General features: G+C 50.7%; 1 protein-coding gene across 1 annotated transcript in view; it reads left to right on the top strand.

The window, feature by feature from the left end:
* Positions 1–25,579, top strand: part of SMOC2 (SPARC related modular calcium binding 2) — a 110,631-nt gene that overhangs the window by 72,904 nt on the left and 12,148 nt on the right. Inside the window, exons 10-11 of the mRNA XM_021693198.2 lie at positions 21,981–22,080; positions 23,905–24,152. Coding sequence (XP_021548873.1) covers positions 21,981–22,080; positions 23,905–24,152 — 348 coding nt within the window. The remainder of the gene's footprint in view (positions 1–21,980; positions 22,081–23,904; positions 24,153–25,579) is intronic.

The following is a 25,579-nucleotide window of genomic DNA, read 5'->3' as shown; positions in this document are numbered from 1 at the left end:
ATGTCTTCAATGAGACCTTTATTTAATTCTGTTTTGCCTACCACCTGAAAGCAGGGCGTCTCGGTGAAATCTCCTGTAAGACTAAATGGTGTAAAGAAGTCATTACTATTAATTTATGTGGAAGAATTTCTGAGTGTTCCCAGACCCAAAAACTCACCTGTCTTAGGCTTTTCTGACTGATACCTGAGGATACATCTTGCTAAAAGACACAAAATAGGTGGAGATAAAGCCTGGATGCTCACAGACTCTGCCCAGTGCTCTGGGGCTGGAGCGGAGATGCTACTGGGTCCCCGGGGCGGGAGCTCGTGCTCGGTGAGCGCGGCCTCCGTGCCCTCTGGGGAGCCCGCTGCCGACCAACGGTGGGTGCCGCGGGCGCGTCTCTCTGTTTTTTCATCTCACTGTCTGCAGATCGCCTTCCATTAGTGAAAACAGCTTCTAAGGCGGGTCTTTCCTGAAAGCGAAGAGGAGTGTCGCAAACTTGTGAAAAGCGGGATGCTTGCGCTGTTTCTTAGGAGAGCAGATAGGATGCTGGATGTGGCAGGAGGCGTGTGCGAGGCAGGAACTACACGGTCTTAATTGTGTCACACTTGGCAGAATTCTTAGTGGGATTTTTATTAGGGTATTTATTTAGTTCAGTTGATTTTTTTTCTCCATTTTTAAGAAGATGAGGAGACACTGGAGGAGGCTTGGTGGAAAATTGTGGGAATTACTCATTCACAATAAAATAAGAACGAATAAAGACAAGTTAAAAAAGCAAAGGCTTTTTTTTTTTTTTTCGGCCTTACCACGCAGAGGAAAGACTCATAAAGGTCAGCTGGAAATTTGAAGTTACTTACAAGGAGGTGTTGGGCACTTTTTCCATTTATTTATACTTCGACAGCTGAATGAGAAAAAGTGAGTGTGAAGGCTGTTTCTTGGCTAAGCCACAGAATATGAAGGGGGCTTCCTGGGCGCCAGGCTGCGCCTGCAAGCAAGTGGAAAGGTCTAGCTCATGAAAATCTGTGCATAAAAATGGAGTTTACGAAATGCAGGGGGGTGGGGAGACTGTGTCTTTCCTATCCTTTCAGATCGACTTTCATGACTCATTGATTAGAAGCCGCGCTCACTCTTGTCCTGAGCCTAACAGCTACTTGGATGTGGCCCCTTGTTTTCAATGGCACATCCTCTCGCGTCTCACCCTCTGCGTTCAGCTTCCTTCCCTGGCCAGGTCTCCAAGTGGCCTCCCAGCAGGTTTCCGATCCCTGGGTCACAGCTGCTGGCGTGGACCCACCATGTGCCGCTGCTGGGGACAGGGGCCCCTTGCTACCAGAAGATGCCGAAGCTGCATGTGTGTCCTGGAGGCGAGGCCCGCCGTGGCCAACCCCACAACTTCCCTCTTCTCCCTGCCAAGAGCCCCGCATCTCTCTCTTACTGAATCCTCTGCTCCAGGAAAGGAGGCACATGAGTCTCGAAGCCGACGTGTGACGTCGTGAGGGTCTGCCCTCCACTGCGTCCCACGAGGCTGGCCTTCACCTGCTGGCCACCCTCTCCTGGCTGCCAGGTGAACGGGGTCCCCCAGAGCGTGAATCATCTGACATCTGTGGGCAGGTAATCCACTCATTTATCTCCTGTCCAAGAAGATGGACAGGTTTCCTGGCCCTGGTTGGTTGGGACGTAAATATTTATGGAAGTATTTCATTAGCAGCAGGGCTGGCTTCCTGGGAGCGGCCTGGGCAGCTTCCCCGTCTGCGTCTGGTTTAACCGCTCGCTGCCGCCAACTCGAGCTTCCTCAGTGTTTTGACCACGAGGGCCCGCGTTTTCAGGATTGCGCTGGGCCCTGCCAGGGAGCTGGGCGTGGCCTGTGCTGACACACTCCATCCTGTGTCCGGTCACGAGGAGCCAGGTTGGGAGTGCACAGCACCAGTGGACACGGCAGCGGGTCAGGAAGGCCACCCGGAGGGTGAGAGAAGATGTGGACACGGTTCAGGGTCATCCGCAGACGGTCTGAGGGGTCAGGAATACTCCTGCTCCACTCCAGGGGACACGGGGCTCTCCCCTGCGGCCCCCTGGGCTGGCACACGGCCGAGGCCATGGTAGGACCACTGAAAACTCACTTGAGCTGCGGCTAGACCCACACTGGTGACCTAGGATTCCTGAAACCCAGTCACACCGACCGATGGTTAAAAAGAGGTTCGCTGGTTTTCTTTTAAGTTTTAAATTTCTAAAATTCAGTGTCCAAGCTGACTTCTCGTTCCCCAGTGTAACAGCATTTCCAAACGTCCAGGCGTTTGCCGTCACCGCAGAGCCCCGGGTGTTGGCAGACCCCCGCCTGCCGCCGCGGGAAAGCTCAGGGCGCACCAGCTCACGCAGACGCCCGAGGCTCAGAACCACGCTCCCACGTGGTTCAGAAGAAATCTGAGCTTAATCTGATTAGAAAATTCTCTCAGATGGTAGGGGAGTTCTATCAAAGACATTAGTGCATCGAATCCTGGTTGGCCTGCTCCTTTGAAAGTCACGATTCGGCAGAGGGCAGAGGGAATAAGGTTAAATGCACGTTAATCATGGGAAAGCATCTGCCAGATTGACTAATGGTGTAAGCAACGTTTCAGAGACAGTTTGAATAACTGAGGAGGACAGACTGTCCTCAAACACCATTAAGTAAGTTAAATTTGTTGTTAAACAACTGCTATTCTACGATAAGCAGTTTTGTCCCACATAACCACTTTAAAAAACCTTCCAAGTATGGGGTACACTGGAAAATAACAAATTCGCTTTTAACTGGCCTACAACTCCCTTTTATTGACGTCGGCGTCCCTCGTAGCTCGTCTGACTTTATCGAGCCCCTGCCGTGAGCAGATCACTGGGCTGCTGTGACAGACTCACTTCAGTAATGGGCTGTGGTACACGGTGCAGGCCCGACACCCGGAGCGGGGGTCTCAGCGCCTCTGCCCGCGTCAGGTCCCCCGGAACCCGCCCGGGGTGTGCCCAGGCGTCGGCCGCAGCTGCGGAATCCCTTGTTCCACAGCCACAGCTCTGCTCTGCCACATTCTGCATCTTTAGTCGTCCTGTGGGAAGGGCCAGCCATCGGCACTGCTCTGCACACTCCCTTCCCGAGCGCACCCCGAACATTCCTCCTGTGGGTCTGGGCCGCGGGCTCGGCGAGGCCGGGTCCCGGGCGCCCGGCGTGCAGGCCTGGAATGAAGGGCTGCCGTGTGCCCCTGCTCGTCCCTCCTCACCAGGGAGGCTGTGCAGATGCCCTCAGCTCGGCTGTCTTCCTCCCAGCCCTTCGCCGGGTCTCCCGTGCGGTTTTCCCTCTCCTCTTGGTTCTCCTGTTTTTAAACCCAGAACCGGTCAGAGCCCCGAAACCGTGCTGGGCCTTCTCTGTTCTATATTCTTATATAACTGGGAGTTCTTTCTTCGCTAGCTTTGTGAGCAAATGTTCGTGGGTGGCAATCCTATTGTGCAGATGGCCCCGGGCCGGAGACACTTAAGACCCAGTCTCTATGGTCTGGGAGCCAAGATTGCAGCTTTATGTTCCCGGGACTGATGCTCTTAAACAAGACAGCAACATTTTACGCAACTAGGAAAATTAAGGAAATAGACTGGTGCACGATAAAATTTCCCCTTAATGCCTGAAAATGTCATGGAATCATCATTCTTAAAAGCCCTGTTCCAGGTTTTGTGTCCAGGTCAGGAACACTCCGCCCTCGCCCCACGTAGTGCTCCTGGAGTCAGGACTGTCTGGGGAGCATCATCGAGCCGACACCGAGCAGGGCTGGGGGGTCGGAGTGAAAAATTGCTTCTCTTCCAGAAATCCCAAAAGGAGTGGACACAGGCAAAAATCCAATCAAAGCTGGAGATTGGCCAGAGCACAGGGTGATTACTTTTAGAATGCAGGCCCAACTAATGAAAATGGATGGCTGACGGTAGAAATCGAGTTGCATTCTTCCTGATAACTTAATTCTTTAAGAATTTCAGTGGACAAACCGAGACCACAGTGCTCAAATACATAAGCTCTGTGTCTAGCTACTTGGACACTCCCAGATGACCAGCGATGGTAGGAAACTTTCAAAACCTGGTTTATAATGAATAACAGCAGGCCATGGAAACTTCTAGAATACTTTCCCTGACACGATGATTTAATTTCATTCTCAGCTCTCTCCTGACTTGTCAAATCAAGAACAATTTTTCAGAAAAATCAGTGGTTTCTCCCTCTGACAGAAAAGGATAAATGGACTGTCCCTTGGTTGTTAGATAACTTTCAGAAATGCCTGAGATGAATTTTTCGAGAGTGATTTTCAGTAGACTAGTTTAGAGCTTTGGGTTCTCATTCCGTCTTTTCTCTGCACTTTTGCTTATTAAATTAAGTAAATTCTTTGGCGTGTATAATGCCCTGCTCCCAGTGGGGAAACTGAGGCCCCTCTCTCTGCTCAGAGTTGGACATGTCAGAATCTGGCAGATTTTACAGAATGGCATTGCCGTCAGAGATTCCTTAAATTCAGGAAGTTCTAGATTTCTGACTTTTTTTTTTTTTTTAATCTCCAGAGATACATGCATTGTCTGCTATGAAATACTGCTCTTGGTAGCACCATTTGATGGGCCCCTAGAAGTCCACTGAAGTCAATGTTTTATTTAACGCTTCACACTGTTAAATAATAACCGCTTGTTACCTACGAGGCTAAATTTGTTAATTCAAATGCAAGGGAATAGCAATCTTTTCTTCGTAATTTCTCTAATGGAGAAATTATTTTTGAAGCAAAGAGAGGAATACAATGGGTGTCAAATAGACACCTGTGCATATCCCCGTTCCTTGTGACCCTCCCCTCTTTTTCTAGTCACGGCACATGACACATTATTTGTTGACATCGCTTTTTATTGCGAAGTGAACCAACTTTTCTGGCACATGCTATTTTCCCAGAATGTGCCAGCCCTGGAGTACACTTCTGCCTGACTTCTGACCACTTCACCTCAACTCAGTAGAAGTGAGGTGGTTGCCCTGTGTCGAGGGAGCCGACCAGGAGTAGAGCTGTGACTGCAATCCTATGTTCCCGCCATTAACTCAAAGTCCCTTCTGCTTTATGTCGTTGTTTCTGATGTCAACGCTTCTACACAGAGTCTCCTTCTAAAGGAGCAGCTGATATACGAAATGCTTTACAGAAGAAGCAGATTGCTTTTGCACCTGGGACACGTGGCCCATAAAGAGGGAAGTCAGGATGCGGAAGGCCATTATTCTGGGGCTCATGAGAGCGCTTCTCCCCTCCGAGCACAGGACAACTCCAGAAAGCAGGACCCGCTCAGGTTCTGAGCAAGAATGAGTGTCCTGGCAGGCAGCCTTAGTAAACACTAGAAAGAGCAATCTTTTTGGAAGCCCTCTCTACAGACAAGGTTTTAATTTTTATAACGTATGTATCTGGACAGTGACTTAGCTCAATTTTTACATAAATGAATATGGATTAAATGAGGCCTTTCATGATCTGCTGGCTCCTACATTGGGCATTCCTATGGAATTCCTTAAATATATGAACCCAGAGAAGCTGGATTCATGAAGCAAACCGAGGTCACCATGTGATACTCTAAAAGGAGAAACAGGCTGGAGGTTTGGCAGGATTCAGATCAGGTCCTATTAAGGAATTTGGACTGTATCCTGGACAAGTTTTATATAATTAATTTTTTATTAAAAAAATCACTGACAGAGTTGTGGATGGTGAGTCAGAGGTGCCCAAGACAAAACAGCAATAGCACCAAAAACCAAACAGCATTCGTGCTTGTGAATATTGACTAAGAACTCAGAGGGCATCAGTGCAGAAGCTCTATGTATATTAATTCACTCAATCTTCATGGCAGCCACTTTTTCTGTTCTTTGTAGATGAATACAGTGTCATGAAATATCCCAAATCTGTATAACTGAGACCTCACCACAGTAGTATAGTGAGCTACCTATTATAGCTCATGTGGAAGCTGATCAGAGCTACACACACACACACACACACACACACACGCACACACACGCACACACATGGAACAAAATTCTCTGTAGTATGGCACTGACAATAAGGTGGGCTATATTGAATGCCTTCTGTGATGTATTATTAAAGGAACCAAAATAAAACTGTAATAAAGTTGTTGTCCCACACCATGGAACACACACACACACCAACATCACTACCCCACCATCATCATCACCATCATCATCATCACCATCATCATCACCGTCATCATCACCATCATCAACATCATCATCACCATCATCATCATCACCATCACCAACATCACCACCATCATCACCATCACCATCAACATCATCATCAACATCATCATCATCACCATCACCACCATCAACATCATCATCAATATCACCAACATCACCACCATCACCATCATCAACATCATCATCATCACCATCACCATCACCACCACCATCATCACCACCACCACCGTCATCACCATCATCACCACCGCCATCACCATCACCATCACCACCATCATCAACATCATCATCTCCATCACCATCATCACTACAAATACTATCAATGTCCAATTTGAATGAGGCTTAACTTACCAAAATCAGTACAAATGATCTGCACCTTCCTCCCTGTCCTCCCACTTTTCTTCCCTGGGCTCCTGTGTAGGGTTTGCTGCTAGACATAGGAAGATACCTGGGGCTCCCAGGCCACCAAGAATGCTGAGCATCCTTGGCTGAGCTGGGATCTTGCTCTGGCTCTGGCTTATGATGAGCATATTTTTGGGAGGATGATCTTGGAGGGTGATAGGCCAGGAGACCCACCTTCCCTTATGCCCATTCGGGTTCCACCCAGCAGAAATTATGGGATGCCAGCGCAGGGTGTTGGCCTGGGTAACTGCCAGTCCAGGCACTGCTCTGAGGTGAGGACCTTGAGATCCAGAGAGGTCAGGTGACTTGCACGAGGTCACCAGCAAGTGTGGGGTGCCTCTTGAACTAGAGTCCTGCTCTCGTCTGTGTTATCGGGCTTCTAGTTTCCTTTCGTCACGGCGTTTGGTTTCGTGGTTGTATTTTTCCTGCTTTTTCTTCTTTACCTATTAAAAGTAAATGGCAGGCTCAGATGTAGGAAGCAATGAGCTGGCCTTAAGTTTGCCACTTGGATTCGCGTGCCACCTCCTGGGAAGCTTCCTTTCCCTTTGAGCGTTGAGGGTGTACACACAGCAAAGGCGGGCCGAGAGCTGAGCCCTCCGTGACCCCAGGCCCTGGGGCAGGCGAATGTGACCCGCTTGCCAAGCGCCCTCCTCCCTCTGCAAGGTGCGGTGGTGCGCCCATTGCAGCTCCTTGGTCGGGGACGCCAGCTCGTGGGTGCAGAGAACGCAGACAGGCGAGCCCTGGGTTTTCTCACCACAGAAGGCAAGCAGCCCTCTGAGGAGAAAGTGGATTCTGTGTTTACACGTGTAATAGCCTGTCACACCCTTCTTGGACGCTGGAGTGAAGACATCGCTCTGGCTTTCATAGTCTGCGGGCACTGTCGAGATAAGAGTTGCCTCGCTAGGAACAGTAAAAATCAACAGTCTGCGACGTTGCTCATTGGAGAAATCATCCAAACAGCCCGACCAGAGACAAGATTCCAGGACAGGGGATGAAGCCCTGTCGCATTCAAGAGGTGCGTTCCTCCAGCTGGTCAGGAAGAGAAGTCTAGCTCTGGAGGGAAAATCCCCTCAAGCGTAAGTGAGACGAGCCGGGGTCAGTCAGCGTGGGCCTGCCTGCCTTGCTCCCGGTGGTGCTCTGGGGCTGGTGTCGGGCCGGCCACGTCCACCCCAGCGATGGAGGCCGCTGCCGCGCGGGGCTCAAGGAAGGAACTCAAAATCAGAATCTTATTTAGCTTCCGCTTTTCCCTCTTCGGGAATAATTGGCCATTTGTGAGAGATTTCTGCAGGCACAGCTCAGATTACTCGAGGTAGTTCAGGGAAGTCTGGGACACAGCTGCACTTTTATATACATTCTATTAAAGAATCAGAATAGACACATTTAATAGGACTTGGCCATAACATTTGCACAAACGTGCCTGTGGCCACTTGGGTTTCGTCTTTGTTGGCTGCAACTTTCTACGACAGTCTGCACCTTTCGGGGCCATAAAAGGCAATGGTCCCTACTCTCTAATTATCACCCACAAAGGGCTATAGGTCAGTAATCCTAAAACTAAACATTAGCCTTTACTGGTATCTAGTTAGCAGCCGACCTCGTTCTATTACCCACACGTGTGTCTCACAACCATCGTGGACAGTTCCCCCGGAAGCTGCACCACCCAGAACCAGCATCTTCACTAGGAATTTTAGTCATGGCTGAAAGACCCCTTTGGCTACACCTGCTCACAGGCTCTTTTAGGCTGGAAATACCGCCCTAGAGACTCAGGATCTGGATCACCCAGTTCTGTGTGCTTGAGTGGGCCCCAGACGGCTTTTTGGGAACTTTGGCCTGCCACCGCTGTAAGTAAAGAATATTCTTCTATCCAGTGTGTTATGGTTAGACTCCTAATTGATGTGATTCTCAAAGCAAACAGTTCCTCATTTAACCAACTTCAGAGAAGAGATGCATTCCAGGCCCCTAACATCTGGAGGAGAGCAGTATTTATCAAAATCTGAGAAAACATAACAAATGTGCATGAGAGAAATAGACACTATTCTTGATCTTTTTGCACAGGAACCTTGGGCAAGCAGGGAGGGGAGTGCATGTGCAGCCGAGTCTCCTCTAGTAAGATTAGTAAGATCTGGGGCCTCGCTCTAAGCTGCAGTGGGCACAGCCTTCGGAAGCCCTGTCCTTGGTCACGATATCGGCAGGTCTGCGGCCGGCCTCACTACGCAGCTCATGCGTTGGCCACAGGAAGATTTCCTCTCTTGCTTCAGTATCAGCAAGTGGCATTTTCTCTCCCTGCTGTCCGATTCATGCTGTGTTTCCTTCCCTCTTTGTGTCAGCTCTGGACTCGATCCACAGCAGACGTGCCTTCCGTATATTAACCTGACTCTAGTTTCCACCAACTTTCAGTAGCCTTGCGTTCTCCCTGTGTTGATGTCCTCCTCGTTCATTTTAAATTGACTTGTACCATGGTCCGGCGCCTGTGTCCTGGCAAGCTGAGCATAACTCCCTGGAGTCGGCAGTGAACGCTTGCACAGGTCAATGCCTACCTTTCAAACCACGTTTCATCTGCATGGTCCTGCCGAAAGCTATAGCCTTCATCTGCTGACATTATTACATTTTAGAAGAGTAAAGGTGTAAAGGGTACACAATGAGATTGCAGTGAAGTCATGAGAAAGACAGTCTCCCCGGGATGTGCTGGTTGTGTTACGATCTGTGGGCAGAGTGTTGAGGAGGGAAATGTGTTTCTTACTGCAAAGTACAGGATCGGCTGATGCTGGTTGTCGTTCAATGTGATTGAATCTAAGCAAGGAGTTCGGCTAAGATGGATTCCCACCAAGCTGATGGATGGCCCTATTGCTGTGCGGGTTCACGGGGGGCTCTGGCTCAAGGTCTGTGGTCCTGGCCCGAGGGGAGGGCAGCCGGGGGCATCCAGTGGGCATCACCGTGCATGCAGGTGGGGCTGTGATGAGCTGCCCCCTGAGGGGTCTCCTGCGCGGCCGTGAGGCGGTTTGCACGCGGCCCTGTTCAACCTCTGGCACGGTTATATTGGGGAAACAAAGTGCCTACAAAAGTTCTTGGAAACAGAACAATAAAATCCAGTTACCCTCCAGGGAGAACAGTTAGCCATTCTGTGGCTACCTCCCAGATAAAAATATTGGATTGTAGAAAATAGTTCTGCCTTAAATTAATATACCCTGAACAAATATAAATAAACATGGAAGCATTGAGTGAAAGCATTTCATTCCAAAATGAAACTGGATTTCTGTTTCTCCATGTCGGCAACAGTTTGTGACCATCTGTTTAGAAGGGCCAGCCCATGGAAAATCTGTAAGGAGATAATAAACACATGCAGTTTCAACATTAAGAAATGACTTGAGTGTGTAATTTAGAGAAATAGCGTAAGTCTGAAAATGTGAAACTCGTGGTGTGGATCCAATATAAATTATCCTTGAACCATATTCCTTTTCATAAGTGCTCACTTCCTCACTGTGTTTGTTCGTTTAGTCGGGCTTCCAGAAGGTTCACCATCAGATCAGCTTCAGGCTAGGTACACGGTGGGATCACGCTGTCTGGTGCTGCCTGTCCTTCGTAAATACCCGCCGAGCTCTCTTACCTGGTTCTCTGGCCGCGCTGTCCCGCGTGGCGTGCCCGCCAGGGAGGGTGTTCATCCAGGCTCATCCAGCGCGTTCAGACGGCTGGGAGGAGCAGAGCGCTAGCTTCCCGACCCGGTGCGGTGGGGGTGCAGGTGGGAAGCAGGCCTGTCATTGAGGTGCACTGAGGTCACCAGGGTCCCAGGGAGAGTCCTCGAAGGTCTCCACCTTGCTGGTGGGGGTGGGGGCGGCCGTGTCTGCACCTTTTTTCCTGGGACCAGGTGCTCGATCTTGCAGGTGCCTGGTGCTGTGCATGCAGCCTGTGACCTCGCTTACACTCCAGATTCCGGATATCAGGGTGGGGGTGCACCCCTGTTCTCAGGCACTGCCTTCTCTTCATTTCTTCCGTCTGAAAATTGAGATGGGAGGGGCCTGGAGATTGCTCTCCCGGGCTGTGCTCCTCAGAAGGGCTCTGGGCAGGGGTCCTCAGAGGTGTCAGCTCATCTGGGGTGTGTGGGCTCCCTGAGCGCTGGTTTCTGAAGAGTTGATTAAATCCATGTTTGTTACCTGGGAAATTGTAATGCAGCTGGGACTACGATACACAAGTCATTCAGCTGGAGTTTCCCCTATCGGGGCACATCGCCTTTTGTGTATCAGACTCTGGTGCTACAGCCCCAGGGACCCCGGGAGTCCTCAAGAGACGGAGATGGTTGCTCACACTGCTCGGTGGGCCGCTACACGTGTGCGCGGGGCGGGGCGGAGCAGAGGGTGTGAGTCAGACCGGGAGCTGTTTTCTTGTGTTCCGCGGCTTGATGCGGTGATTTTTAAAACCCTTCTGAAGTGTAGGTGTTCCCAGCGTTCATGAAGCTGACCCACACAGATCCTGTTCCCTTTCAAAGCGCAATCGTTTGCTCGAAACCAGCAGGTGACTTGGTGGCGGTCGGCTTTTGGGAAGCCGTGAGTCGGTGCCTCTCCTGTGGTTGGTCCGCGTCGAAACCTCATGGCTCAGCGTCCTTTGGCTCAGGCATCTGGATAAACTGTGTGTCGGTGGGTGTCCTTTTCACATCCAGCTCAGGCTGTTTCCTTCAAGAGCCCCGCCTCGTCAGAGATTTGTAGGGTAGAAAGAATCCAAACACACATAGCTTGATTTTCCAAACTGAACACAAAGCCATCCCAGCAAAACCAACCTGTAAAGCACAGGAATGCGTGAAGCATTTGGCACCCAGCTTGGTCCCAGTGGGTATACGGCTGCTGCTGACATCGGGAATTTGCAGGAGAAGACGGGTCATGTCAGCTGAACTAGGCAGTAAGTGTCCCTGGAGAAAAACAGCTTTCAGCTACTTTATTAAAAATGGGAAAGGATTGAGTAGGGCAGTGAATACACCGTGTTCGGGGCGGGGGTGAGCTCCTTGAGCAGCGAAGCACAAGTGTAAATACAGGTTCACAATTAATTCACCTAAGAACGTGTCTGGGAAGAGCTTATATTCAAGGAAGACAGAAACCGTGTGGTTTCCTTATTTTTGTTTTCATATCTCATTGTACTATTAGATTTTTTTTTTTCCTATGGAAGATAATATTTCCAGTTGCAGTCATTGATTGTGGGGCCAAGTGAGAAGCATATATGTAATCTTTTCTTCAAGGATTCTGCCCTTTACCAGAAATCCCATGCTGGACCCACAGCCTCCCGACCCAGGCTCATAACGGCTGGCTCGGGGGGTGATGATGATGATGATGGCAGAGCAGGAGGACAGAGCTGCTCTCTAACCAGCTACCAAAATAGACTCTGGATCACAAACACAGTTTTAAGAGATCGATGTGAATCATAAGAGCCATGAGTGAACACCTTTCCCCTCTCAGCATCTCCAGACCGGATGCTTTCTAAATATGAAGTAAAATAATCATTCCAGAATCTTTTTTTTTTTTTTTAAAGATTTTATTTATTTATTTGAGAGAGAGAGAATGAGAGAGAGCATGAGAGGGGAGAGGGTCAGAGGGAGAAACAGACCCCCTGCTGAGCAGGGAGCCCGATGTGGGACTCGATCCTGGGACTCCAGGATCATGACCTGAGTCGAAGGCAGTTGCTTAACCAACTGAGCCACCCAGGCGCCCTAATCATTCCAGAATCTTAAAACATCGTTGTCTGAATCCTTGAAATGATAGGAGACTTTGTGGCATCTGGTTGGTGAGTGGTTGGTTGAGTTGGTTAATAGTGACTTAACTCAGGCACACAAGAAGTAATATCCCATATTAATATTCCATCCCAATAGCCAGTACTCCCTTAACTAGATGGATTCCTAAAAACTGCCCTCTATGCATGAGAACAGATTGTCCACAAGGCAACTGTGCCAGATGTCAATAACGTTGATCCTTGGCAATTTATTTGTGAGATACTCTTTTCAAAAGTATGAAACTGAAAGTCAGGCATAGAAATGATCTCTCATTTCTCGTGCTCTCCCTTTGTTCCTTGCTGAATGGAATGCTCTTCCGTGCGGGCTGGTGGGTAAGAGGGTAAGGTTGTGTGGCCCTTTGCCTTTCACTGAACGTTTTAAAATCAGTGCTTGTCAGTTGTCTCAAACACCGTACGTCCCGCATTTGTGTGGTCAAACCGCAAGGCTTCCACTTTGTCATGTTTTGTTTGGTGTTGACTCCATGTCCAGACACCATGACAGTTTTGAATCAGGATTTTAAAAATTTTCCTGTCTAGCCTATTACAGCCCATCCTCGTTTTTTGCACTTCCAAGTTTGATACGCAGAACATTCGTGTCTTTCTCCATTCATGCCTTTGCAAGGGTTTTTGAAAATGAGAAAGCTAAAGGCAGGGTCTTGGGGAGCCCCCCACAGAGCTCACAGACATTGACTCTAGTCCACTGACTTAATGCCTTGACCCCAAAGCGGCAAGTCACTGACCTCTTTCACTTGAGCAGAGGTTACCTTATCTTCATTGGAAATGAGAAAAAGTGGCCCAAAGCGAAGCCTGGAGGGGCCGACCTTTCAGTTCCAGCTTCCCCTTGGAACGGAGGCCGCTCGGAACCATGAGGAGCTCTCTCTCTCTTTTATTCTGAGCATGTTGGTGAGCAACCAGGCCAATCCAATTCCCGCTGCTCTTTGGAGAACCTAAGTCGGAATGATGTCATTTGTCTTCTTTGGAGAGTTTTCCCTTGTGTGTCTGTTCTCTGTGGGCATCAGAGGGTGTTGTGATGTGGGAAATGGGCTCTGGGACACGTGCTGTGTTCAGATAATCATTTGGACATTGAGGAATGCAGACATAGGAAGTCTTTTGATAATTTGAAAACTTCAGAAGCCATCTTACACGTGCCCCGGAGAGTTTGATCCATGTCTTCATTTCTGGGGACAAACCACACATCTCAGAAGCAACAGGAAGGTGAACCCCAGAAGGAGGTCCTTGGTTAAGTGGTCTGTGCATCGCTGCTCTGAGGTGTGGCCTCGGGGTCACAGGGACATAGACACAGGGCCCTGGTCCACATGCACGTGGACTCTATTAAGGAAAGGGAAAAACCAAATGTGATAGATTCAGTAATAGTTTAAGAACTACCCCAAACCAGAGATGGCGCCCAGGATGTTGCAGCAGGAGCGGCCGGCCGCTTGCATGGAAGCCAGTGGGAGGCGAATCCGTGCCGGGACGGCAGCCTGACCCGGTGTAGGAGGTGGACGCAGGGCAGCTGGGCGAAGCAAGCAGCAAGGGCCAAGGTGCGGGAGCACCTTGGCCCCGGGGAAGGTCTCCCGCGCAGCCTGTCAGAGCGGCGCCCTCGTGGGCTGAGCCTCCCGGAGTTCCAGGCACCGGTCGGCCTCGCCTCTGCTTTCCCTCACCTCTTTAAGAAGTGCGTGTGGCTTTCAGGTGGTTTCCGAGCATTATTTGAACTTGACTCTATTGTGGTTTTACAGAATGGACCCTGTCGTGTTTGAGCTCAAAGGCTGTGGGGCGGCCACGGCTCTGTTGCTTGTTTTGGAGACAGGAAACGCCCTGATGCTGCTGCACCCCAGGAAGCCGGGAGAAGCGCCGAGTCTGGCGACCTCACCTGCAGTCACCCACACACAGCCCGGCTCCCGTTATCACGGAGGTGGCTGGGGTCATCTGTCACCAGACATTACGTTAGGAGTTGAGTGACAGGGAACTCCATCTGCGATCCAGTCAAGGTCATTGGTGCTATAAAATATAAATTACAAGCACGTCATAGGTTGGAAGCTTATTTTTTATGACGGTGAAGGAAGAGTTTGCCCAGGTTTCGATTTTAAAATATACGGGCGGTGTATCCTGTTGTCAAGCCTCTGTTCCTTCTTAAATTCCTCACAATGGATATGGAAGCGGTAACACCGTAGAGCGAACTATTGGAAGTAAAATTAAAGGAGCTAGTAGTTTGAAAGGAAGTTTTCTCTGTATGAATGGAAAGCATTCCTTAAATTGCATCTGTTAAAAAAAGGAAAGCGAGCCTGTTCCTGAACCCCTGGATAGAGTCCAGCTGTTCCTGGACTGTCCATGAGGTGCACGTTTGTCCTGTCGCTGAGCCCAAAGCACGCTGCTTGCTCCTCCCCTCCAGCCCCGGACCAGGAGGATGCCAGGCTTTCAGAGGAGGACGGCTGCGTCTCAGAATGGCAGCCAGCTGGGGGGTGCGTGCCCTGCTCGGGGAACAAACAAAGCGGACCCATCCCACACCGCGGGTCACCCTCCTCCTGGCCCGGCCTCTGCCTGGTTGAGTAGCCCCAGAAGGGCACGTCACTCTTCACCCAGAGGGCATCATGTTTGAGCGCGTTGGACGGGTCGCAGGTACATGCTCTGAGGGTGCTGTCCGCCGTGCGGAAGCTCAGACCCGCGGCTGCTGTTACCTCCGGGTCTGTAGTAGTAATAGTGGACCTCAGGGCTTTTCTAATTCACAGCTACATTTATGGCGAAAAGCATGGCTTAGCTCCTAGAGGAAGGCAGTGTTATCTCCAGAAATATTTCAGAAGTAGTCTTAGAAATGCAAGCCAGGGTATGCGATCCATTCATGGAGGGTGTGACAGTGAATGAGATCAGATTCAAACGCAGGATGCTTCTGCACACGGTAGAGTATCAAAATCGTTTCCCGTGGACATGCATTATGCTTATTCACAAGGGACCACGGTTTCCAAAGGGCATATGAGCCTTGGGCGTGTGGTTGGAGTTCGTTCTGTTGGATGTTGACTCCGTGTTGATTCTGAGCGTCTCTTTCTCAGTTGCCTTATCTTTGAACAAAGGCATGCTCTCTCCTGTTGAGGCTTTGTCATTTTAAGGAACTGGGGTTAAGGGGGGCCGTTATGTGATGTCGGGTCACGTGCCCACGAGGGTGAGGATGGCTTCCTGAAGTCCGTAGGGATTCAAAGGCTTTGAGAGTAAACATTGGACAGTTATTTATTTTTAGTGGTCTTAAAAATGTTGTTGTCAGTTTGGGAACATCAACAAATTTTTGCTCAGGAAAAAATTCAACCGAAAGCAGTTGTTTTGTTCTCCTGAGTGACACGGGGAGAGAGAATAGCATGCCTTCAACCAGAAAAGCCTCTAAAGGACAATAAAGATAATCCTAAGACTTGGTGAAAATATTTATCAGACATTGAAACATAGAAACAGACGCGTCCAGTTCCACGGCAGGTGGTGGGGCCATCCCCTGAAGGTAGGACTATGGAAATGGTGTGCACCTTATTACTCAGGCCACCGAGAACCCCCGTGTGTGCTCGCCCACACTTCGTTTTATGAGCTTCTAGGCTCATAAAGAGGGTAAAGACGGCACTTGGCACCAAACGTATGGTTAGCAGACAGTGATTGAGTGAACGGGGTGACATAGCGCTGTCCTCAAGAAATGTAGGAAGATTTGGGAACCGTAAACGTTTGTCTTTAAGATAAATATTCATAATTAACTTACCAACTACTTCAAATTCCTAGTGCACATTATAGACTCAGATGACCTAACCAAGAGAGAATTAAAATCAGAGGCCAAGAATTTCTGGAAGGTCACAGGCCGAGGGACCCCCAGGGCCTCCGCAGCCCAGCCCTTTAATGGCGAGGATGGGATGGGGAGGGCCCCTAGTGGGTGGTGGCTCTTTAATGGCGAGGATGGGATGGGGAGGGCCCCTAGTGGGTGGTGGCTCTCTGCGCATCTTCACGGGAGTGATTCCAGAGTCCCGCGGGCCCTGGCTTCCAATCCAACGCTGATTTCCGACGTGTGTTACTGTTAACTGATCAGAGCCCAGTCGCAAGCCTTTGAGCCTCTCTGTTTAGAATAATGAAAAAATGTTGAAAGTAAGGAAATATGGAAGTAAGTATATAAAATATGTAAATACAGGAAAGATAGAAAAACTAGAGTCAGTACACTCCAGTCGAGATTTTGTTTTTATCTTAAAATTGCAGAGTTGCCTGCTTTTTCCTGAAGGCTTTTATTGGAGCGTGGACCCTCACTGAGTTCTAGAAACTCAGAGTTTGGGTTCTAGAAACTGAGTAGGCGTGAGCCTCACAAGAGGCTTAAGGAGGACGTGCTTCTTGGGGGCGGGAGCCCCAGGCCTCTGACACCGTCATCTCGAAGGGGCACTCAGACCCCGAGCCAGCTTGGACCCTGGCTTCCTCCTGCGGCTGCAGGGCAGAGGGCAGAGGCCCTCTACCACGGCGGGCTTCGAGGAGTGAACGGAAGCCTGCGTCTTGCAGAGGACGCTCTCTGCGTACTTGCTGTGTTGGGGCCTGATTTAACCCAGGCTGGAAACCCCTAGAGTGCTGCGTCCTCCCCGATTCACCTGCGCTCGTCCCCGGAGGCCTCCGTGGCCCCACACCCTCTCTGTCTCAGGAAGCCCGTCCCTGGACCGCAGGGGGAGCCCGGCTCCCTTGGGCCTCCACGGTGTTCACAGGACACTCAGACACCGGAAGTCAGATTGTGTCATCCTTCAGATTCCCCCAAGCTTCTTCCTGTGGCTCCAGGCACCCGCAAGTCTCGGGCATCCGCACCCATCCGACCCTGCTCTGGGTCGCTGCTTTGTTGCAGATGCTTGGGCTCCCGCCGCGACCTGGCTGTGCGCAAGAAGGGTGCGGTGTTTGTCATCGGCGCAGTGCCGTGGATTCAGAGAGTCTCTGCTCTCACATCTTCTCCGTGTCTCAGATGGTTTTACTTTAGCAGCCGTGTTGTTTGGCTGCTCTAGACGTTTCCTTCTTCTCTCTGCCAGATTTTGTGTTTTCAACAACGAGTATCAAAGCATCCGTTCCCTGCACATGAAATAACAAACCTGCAACCAGGCAGCCAAAACGTTATAGATGTTTGAAAGCTGATTAGTTAGTGTCAGTGCCCCTGACACCCGACCCCACAAGGCCACTCACACTGAAATGCAGGACCCAAGCACGAGGCCAGGCCCCCTTCCCATTTCCGTGGCTGGGTAGCCCACGTGATCACCCGTGGGTCAGTGTTGGCGGACATGGGTCCTCAAATATGGGTTATGTCCACATAATGCTTCCTTTTGATGGAAGTCTGAGGAAACGGCCCTCATTCGCCATTCGGCGGCCATCCCGAGCGTGCCAGGTGACGGGAAGGAAGGGGACGCTGGCTTTGATTCAGAGAGCGGTTCTCTGATGTGATTGTGGGAGAAGTCCTGAAGATGCATCAATGTCTGTTTGAAGGAAAAAGGGAAAAGAAGAAACTATAATTTCTAGACAAAAAGCTTCTGTTTTTAAAAATAAGGACGGGGCGCCTGGGTGGCTCAGTTGGTTAAGCGACTGCCTTCGGCTCAGGTCATGATCCTGGAGTCCCTGGATCGAGTCCCGCATCGGGCTTCCTGCTCGGCAGGGAGTCTGCTTCGTCCTTTGACCCTATCCCCTCTCAGGTGTTCTCTCTCTCTCATTCTCTCTCTCTCAAATAAATAAATAAAATCTTTAAAAAAAGAAAAAATAAAAAAATAAATAAATAAAAATAAAAATAAGGACGGAGGCGCCTGGGTGGCTCAGTTGGTTAAGCGACTGCCTTCGGCTCAGGTCATGATCCTGGAGTCCCGGGATCGAGTCCCACATCGGGCTCCCTGCTCGGCGGGGAGTCTGCTTCTCCCTCTGACCCTCCTCCCTCTCATGCTCTCTGTCTCTCATTAAAAAATAAATAAATAAATAAATAAATAAAATAAAAATAAAAATAAGGACGTTTCATAGAAAGTGAGAAACACGTTCATCTTGAAAGACAGCTAGTAAAATGATTTTTTAAACGTCACAATCTACAGCAGGCTCCTGAGAGCCCGTGGTGTGCAGGGAGGGCAGGGGCAGCCGGCTGAGCCCGTCCGCAGCCTGGGTGCGCGGCCGCCCGGGAGACCAGTGATGGCAGCCGCTGGACAGTCTGGCGTCCACACTGCGGCCCCAAACCAGGATTAGCGCTCAAGCATTTTTGTGGAAATCTAATTGGGTGCCAAGGGTTTTACTTGGATTCTGCAGATTAATGAGATCAACAGAGCATCTTCAGGCTAAGTGGCATGCTTGATTTTGCCACAGACTTGTAAATAAATTGGCGTAGTAATTCTGCTTGTAGCTTTGGGAAGGGCAGTCTGGTTTCCTCTCTCCCTACATGTGCGTCTCCCAGTGGCTGTGAGGTTCGCCGTGCCTGAGTTCCTGGGGGGCTGCCCCTGTGCCGTGCCCCCCGGGCCGAGGCTTGGCTGGAGAGCGCACTCTGCAGACAGCTGTCCCCACATAACAGTGATTTGGTGTTACGTCGGAGCCTGTGGGCTGTGCTTTTAACAACACAAGCTTTAGGGGGGCCTGGGGGCAGCTGTGCAGGGAGAGAAAGAGGAGAGCCATGCAGTGAGGGCCCTGCGTCATCGTCGGGCGGCCGTCCTGTCGGCACGCGGCCCCCCCGAGGCCCCAGAGGCCGGGGTGAGCAAGCAGGTCTGCAGGCCCCGAGAATGTTTCTCTGCCCCCCGAGCAGCAGCCGGTGGGACGGAGGCGGGGATGTGGGAGAAGCCCCCGCGGCTTGGGGGCGGGCTCCCTCCTGCCCAGGCCTGGGGCTGCTTTTGTACGTTTTCACGACCTTGTCCATGTCACGGTACTTCTGTCACTTCCCATGGGGTGAAAAGTCCCTCAAAGGGTTCTGAACTTTTTTCTTCTGATTTCTTTTCGTTTTACATTTTCATTTGCCTTTTTGTCTCGGAAATAGCTTTGAGCTACAGTCCCCATCGTGCAGGGATGAAGAGCACTCCAGGGTGAATAGAACGAGGAATCTTCTCCTTCCAGGAGGAGAGTGCTCTCAAACGTCGTCACTGAACATGGTGGCGGAGGCTGGACAGGGACACTCAACAGAGGCCGGGCCCCTCTCCCCGGCTGCCTCCCCACTCCCGCCCCTCAGGCCAACTGACCTGTAGCCCCACCCGACCCTTGACCTGCAGGGCCTGTGGGACTCTGTTCCCCGAACCCTGGTGGCGACAAGCCCCACCTTCCCCACTGATTTGGACATGGCACCCCCATCCTTGCATCCTTAGCATAATCCTTAGAGTGGTAGCCATGGTGCTCCCAAAGTCCGGGGTAAATCAGGATCCCGTGGTCCCGCCAGGTCAGGCCAGGACTCGGGACGCTGGCCCCGTCTGGTTTGATTGGGCCCAGCACCTTTGCCGGGGTCTCAACAACCCTCTGTGAGGCGAGCGCCGTGGTGTGGCCAGAACACCCCCCGCGAGGGGACCTGTGTGTGCAGTCCCTGCTAATGCCAACCCACGGGGGAGACGCAGATGGGGGACGGAATTCGCCTTGAGGAAGGCCTCGCAGGGGAGGTGGCTTTGTCTGTCTGAGACGAACTCAGTTTTGATTTATTTTCTTTATTTAAAAGGAAGTTCAACGTCTTTCCACATAAAAACGGAAAGTGTTCTTTTTTGGACCAAAGAGCGTCTCAGTGGCAAAATACAGTCCTTACCTACGCAGGAAGATCAGTGCAACTCAGTCTGTTTTATGGAACAGTAAGAAAGCTCTTTAGCAGGATTGATTTAATATTTCTTGTTTTAGAAAAGTAAATTAAGCTTTTATGTTAACCCCTTTGTGCATTAAAGAATTCTAAAGCTTCTGCATGCCCTCAGTCCTGTTTCCTGTCATTTCCAATTAGAAACCATGCACTGCTTTACTTCATTTACAGGATATGGTTAAGTCAGCAGCAAAACAACGACCTGGCTGTGTCCCCACCGAGGTCATGCTCTCCACGCAGAATATGTGCACCATGCTCCGTGCTGAGCACGATTCAACATGCCAGGCTTTTCCCAGAAACCCAGGATCTTCTTCATCCCCAGCTCATCCCTCCCTGGGTGTCTTGAGGCTAACGGGCCCTAGGGATCCCAGGGATCCACCTCTGTGGGCGCCGGGGACATTGGGGCCGGTCGGTCGTGCACACCCCCCGGACGCTCCTGCCCGTGGATGCCTGTCTGGGCTGGAGGGGTTCTCCTGTGCAGCAGGCCCCGTCTCACGCTCCTGGGCAGGGAGCCCGGTCTGCCGGTCCTTTGTGTTCTGACAGCCGCCGGTCCTGCTGCTCGCAGAGTCGCTGCCCCTGACGGCCTCTGTTGAGGCCGCCGTCCTTTCCCAGCCAGAGCACAGGCGGCTGCGGGAGGTTCCCCAGGTTTCCGGATCACGAGCGACACTCCCACAGCCTCCCCGAGGGAAGAGCTAAGTAGACCATTGTTTTTTCTTAAAAAGTAACATTCTCCCAATACTGTGCATTTTCCCCATAGAGCAGAATCCACCTTTTCAGCTGGATCAGAGGGGAAAACACAGCTTTGTTTCACCATTCTTCCTCTCCCCAGTGAGGACTCGCATCTGTTTTCTGACATGTGTACTTAATGAAGTGGGAACCGACGTAAATAGATTCCTGCTATCGGCAGCTAACAAGTACTTGCATAATAATAACAAAAACTCAAGTGTCAGAAGGAAATTGATGTGCGTATGTGACCTACTGTAGCATGTTGGTATCTGAATGACCAGCCTGCCGTAACAGGGCACCACCATCCCACCCAGGCCCCGTCCTCCCGAGTCCAGAGAAGACAGCCCTGCTCCTGCCCTTCTTGTCCTCCTCCTGAAACAGGATGGGGAATAGCGTTCGCGGTGTGGAGTTTGGGGCGTCCTGGCAGCGTGTGTGTGGGAAAGAGGGGTTGCCAGCCAGGTGGTGTCTTGCAGGTAAAGTATGTTGGAGGAAGCTGAGCTTCCCATGAACTCAGATACTCTTGAGCCTGTGCGGTCCCTGGACTCTGGCTCACCTGGAGAGGACTCAGCCTCATCCTGCTCTAGCAGTGTGACCTTGGGGCGCCTCCTGATGCTTCCAAGTGCCAGGACCTCAGATGTAACGTTGGCTAGTCGTAGCACCCCCCAGAAACCACTGCTCTGATGATTAGCGCCTGCGAATCTCTTCGTCCTGTGTTGTGATATATTGAGTGTTAGGTCCTGTCATTTACAGTAATTATGATCCAAAAGGGGCGCCTGGTGGCTCAATTGGTTAAGCGTCCGACTCTTGGTTTTGGCTCAGGTCATGATCTCATGGGTCATGAGATCGAGACTGGGCTCTGCGTTCAGCGGGGAGTCTGCTTGGGGACTCTCTCCCTCTCCCTCTGCCCTTCCCCACACTCGCATGCCTACGCACGCACTCTCTCTCTCAAATAAATAAATAAATCTTTAAAAAAATTATGATCCAAATCTATATGTGTATTACAATGTGCTCAAATGACCATTCACCTGAGCTCACTCAGGTGCCCCAGCACACCAACTTCCAAATATTAAACATTTCTTTTCGTTACAGAGAAAGATCTCTCTTACTCTGTGGGTTTTGTGAAATATGAAAAAAAATACATGTACTTTATTTTTTTAGGTTGTCCTGGTGCCAAAAAGAATGAGTTTCTGACAAGCATTTTGGATGCGCTGTCCACTGACATGGTCCACGCGGTCTCCGACCCCGCTTCCTCTGGCAGGTGCGTTACATTCGATGATGGAGCGAGGAGCCGAGAAGAAGCCCCAAGGGTCTGAAAGCTGGAAGGGGGTGTAGCCGTCAGGGCATCCCAGGCAGCTCAGCTTCTCAGGGCGCTGCAGGGCTCTGGGAAAAGGGTCCCCTCCCAGCACCTCACAGTGCTCCATGCGTTTGGAGGTGGTTTGTCCAGCAGGTTTTCCCTATGATGCAGTTAATCCGCCGAGGGCACGTCACCGTGGGAGGAGCCGGATCCTGGGATTCTCAGTGGTCCTGTCAGGCGGTGGCGGGCCAGCAGGAGGCGGGCGAGGAACAGAATGCGGGGCCCTTGTTCCAATTGCTTCGAGCCTTGGAATTGCATTTTAGAGCTATCAAGTAGATTTTAATACTTGGATTTAAAGTGTTTGATTTCAGGTTTTAAACATAGTATGTCTTTATTGTAGAAAAACCCATATAACATAAGATTTACATCTTAAGGTTCAAATGCACAATCAGTGGCATTATTTATATGGACACTGCTCAGAGGGTGACTCCTGAAACTCTGGAAGCGGGGCAGATGTGCTACATGGCGTAGGTCTGGGGTTTTGAGCTGAGCTCCTGTAAGTTCCCCAAAACTCTTCTGTTCTGTAGCTACCTGCAGGTGGGAGGGTGCTCCCAGCTTTGCTGGGCGTGGCATGGCGAGCCCTGGACCCCCTGAGAATTAGCAGTAGTTTATGCCTTTCTTCCAAGAGGCTTTTTCAGAGGGAGAATCTTCCTATTTCCTTAGAGCGCTGGCCTTCCTCCCCACTCTGCCTGCAAAGCCTTGATGGTCTCATCTCTTCTGCATGATCTAAAGCTTCCTAGTCTCCTCAGCTAAAGGCTGTCTCTCTACCTCTCTCCTTAAGAGTAAGATTCAAGGAGAGAAAAAAAAGGCAATGCTAACAGAAAATGTCACAATCAAGCAGTAAATCAAGCTTAATAAAGCAAAAAAAAAAAATGACCTACATTTCAAGTTGACATATTCTTGGAAAGATTGCTCTAATCTGAAGGCAATGAATGAATGGCTGTCTCAGAAGCTCCTCTGAAAGTCTGGAAATACTCAGTCGCATCAGGATGCCTCATACCTGTTAGGTTTTCACACTCGGGGGAGCACATTCTACTCCGCGCCTGTAGAATCTAGCTGTGGACGTCAGCGGAGGAAGGGCCAGCAGATGCTCCCACGCGTTCATCTTCCACTTAGTGCGAAGGCACGTTTTAACACGTGGGACATTTTCAAAGATTTGACTCAAAGCAGACCTTCTAGGAGAGTTTTTATTTGTTTATATCTTAAAATATCAAGCTTTTTATTTTTAATCCAAGGGAAAATGTCTAGTTACCACTTTAAGATGTATTTTTATTTGCATCTTTCAGTACCCCTACGGTATAAAATGGTATGCTAGTGAATCCTATTTAAAGGAGTTGAGAACCTTGGGGTCCCAGAGTTTAGTAGGGGGCGTTGATATGCAAGTTGACCTGCCAACTCCATGGAGCACAGAACCTGGGAAAAGGGGGCTTCTGTCCTTAAAGACTTGGCCAACACCAAGTGTGTAATAAGCATGTGAAATTCATTGTGCCATTTGCAATTTTGAAACCAACTGAAATATTCTTACTAAATTCCTTTCTCTAAGTTATCTTTCAAAATCGCTGTATGGATGGTGGACCAGCAAAGGCTTAGGCATCAGCACCGCAGGAGAGACACGCGGGGCACCCCGTCTGGGAGCGCTGGAGGGCACCTGTGCCTTCCGTAGATGGCCAGGGGCTGGGGGAGGCGGCGGCTGGCCCGTGTGACTGACGACCTTGTGTGCTCTTCCAGGCTCTCCGAACCCAACCCCAGCCACACACTAGAGGAGAGAGTGGTCCATTGGTACTTCAAACTACTGGATAAAAACTCCAGTGGGGACATTGGCAAGAAGGAGATTAAGCCCTTCAAGAGATTCCTTCGGAAAAAATCAAAACCCAAAAAATGTGTGAAGAAGTTTGTCGAATACTGTGACGTGAATAACGACAAATCCATCTCCGTGCAAGAGCTGATGGGCTGCCTCGGGGTGACGAAAGAAGAAGGTAAAGCAAACTCAAAGAAGCGCCCCAGTAAGAGCCTTTCTCGTTGTTTTGCGCTTTGCAATGCGTCAGGTCTTGACACCTGCTCAACTGGCTGAGTAGATCGTCCTTTTGGTCGGAGGGTGCCGCTTACTTGTAGGTCATTTGTCCATAGAAGTAATAACAGACCATCGGTAACTTGTCGGAAGGAAGCCGGTTCATAGGGGAGGAGCTGAGTGTTGTCTGAGGCAAGTCCTCTTTGCTCTGACCACGGTGGCCGACTTTGCAAACACGTTCTGCCGTCCCCATGTCTGAAGTGCAAATCTGGGAACCACCGGGAGTCACTCGAGAACCCTGTGTGTGGACTCCAACTGAACGTCCGGGCCTGTTTCTAGGTAGTAAAATAATTCCTGTTATCCCAACCAGCCACGTTGATGGCTGAAAACATTGTTTTAGCTGATTTACCAGTTGAGTGCATCTTTTTAAGGTGGGCACGGCCCAACAAACCAGCTGTTGTCGAGAGAAACCCTACAACAGCAGGACCCCAACATCCTCCACAGGCAGCATGCATGCGTCTGCTGGACTCGGTTTCCTCATTTGTGCAGTGGGTGCTGGGGAGGGTTTGCAGAGGTCCCTGGTATCACCGGTATTTTATGATTCCGTTCTTCTGTTACCGTTTTTGGTGACACCACCTCTGAAATAGAAACCCAGTTAGAGTAGACTCTGGGGCATCGGTTCATCATGCTCAGCGTGGCCGTCCATGTCCGCCGCTCGGCTGTGGAACACGGAGCCCCGAGCTCTGGCCCACGTGGCCAGTTCCTTCTGACTTGTCCCGCATCCTCAGTTCTTGTCACGATGGTCACTCAGCACCATCCAGCTCAGTGGGTTCCAGGCTGGATCTGTGTGATTGTAAGATGTTCCTTGCCAATGTCTCCGTTAGAAAACTTAGGCTTTATTCGGAAGACTTGTGTGCAGGATCTCGGAGACCACCTGCACTTCCTGCCGTCCTGGAAGTATCTAGAGGCCAGTGGCAAAAATACGGGGCCGCCCGCGTGGCTCCCCCTGCAGGCCTTACACTTTACAGGAGAGGAGCCCGGGCACGACTTGGGCTGTGACGGTTTGTGCAAATGTGGTCCTGGGACCCGGGGGGGGGGGCAGCACTGGGGACACTGTCGTCCCTCAGGCCCCTCCGGCATCTAAAAATCCAGCGGTTTAACCCCGCTCCACTGGAGAAAGCGGCGGCCTGACCGACACCGTAGCTGTGTGATGTCCCAGAGAACAGCCTCGTTTGGGCGAACACATATTGTTGTAAGGGGGGCTAGCTGTCCGGTCCCTGCTCGGGGGGTGAAACCGCTGGGGGTTTAGCTGCCGGAGCGGCCTGAGGGACGACAGTGTCCCCAGTCCGCCCCCCCCCCCCGGGTCCCAGGACCACATTTGCACAAACCGTCACA

The sequence above is a fragment of the Neomonachus schauinslandi genome, chromosome 8 (genome assembly GCF_002201575.2).
Source record: "Neomonachus schauinslandi chromosome 8, ASM220157v2, whole genome shotgun sequence".
In the NCBI taxonomy this organism is placed as follows: Eukaryota; Metazoa; Chordata; class Mammalia; order Carnivora; family Phocidae; genus Neomonachus; species Neomonachus schauinslandi.
This window is presented reverse-complemented; position numbering and strand designations above follow the sequence as displayed.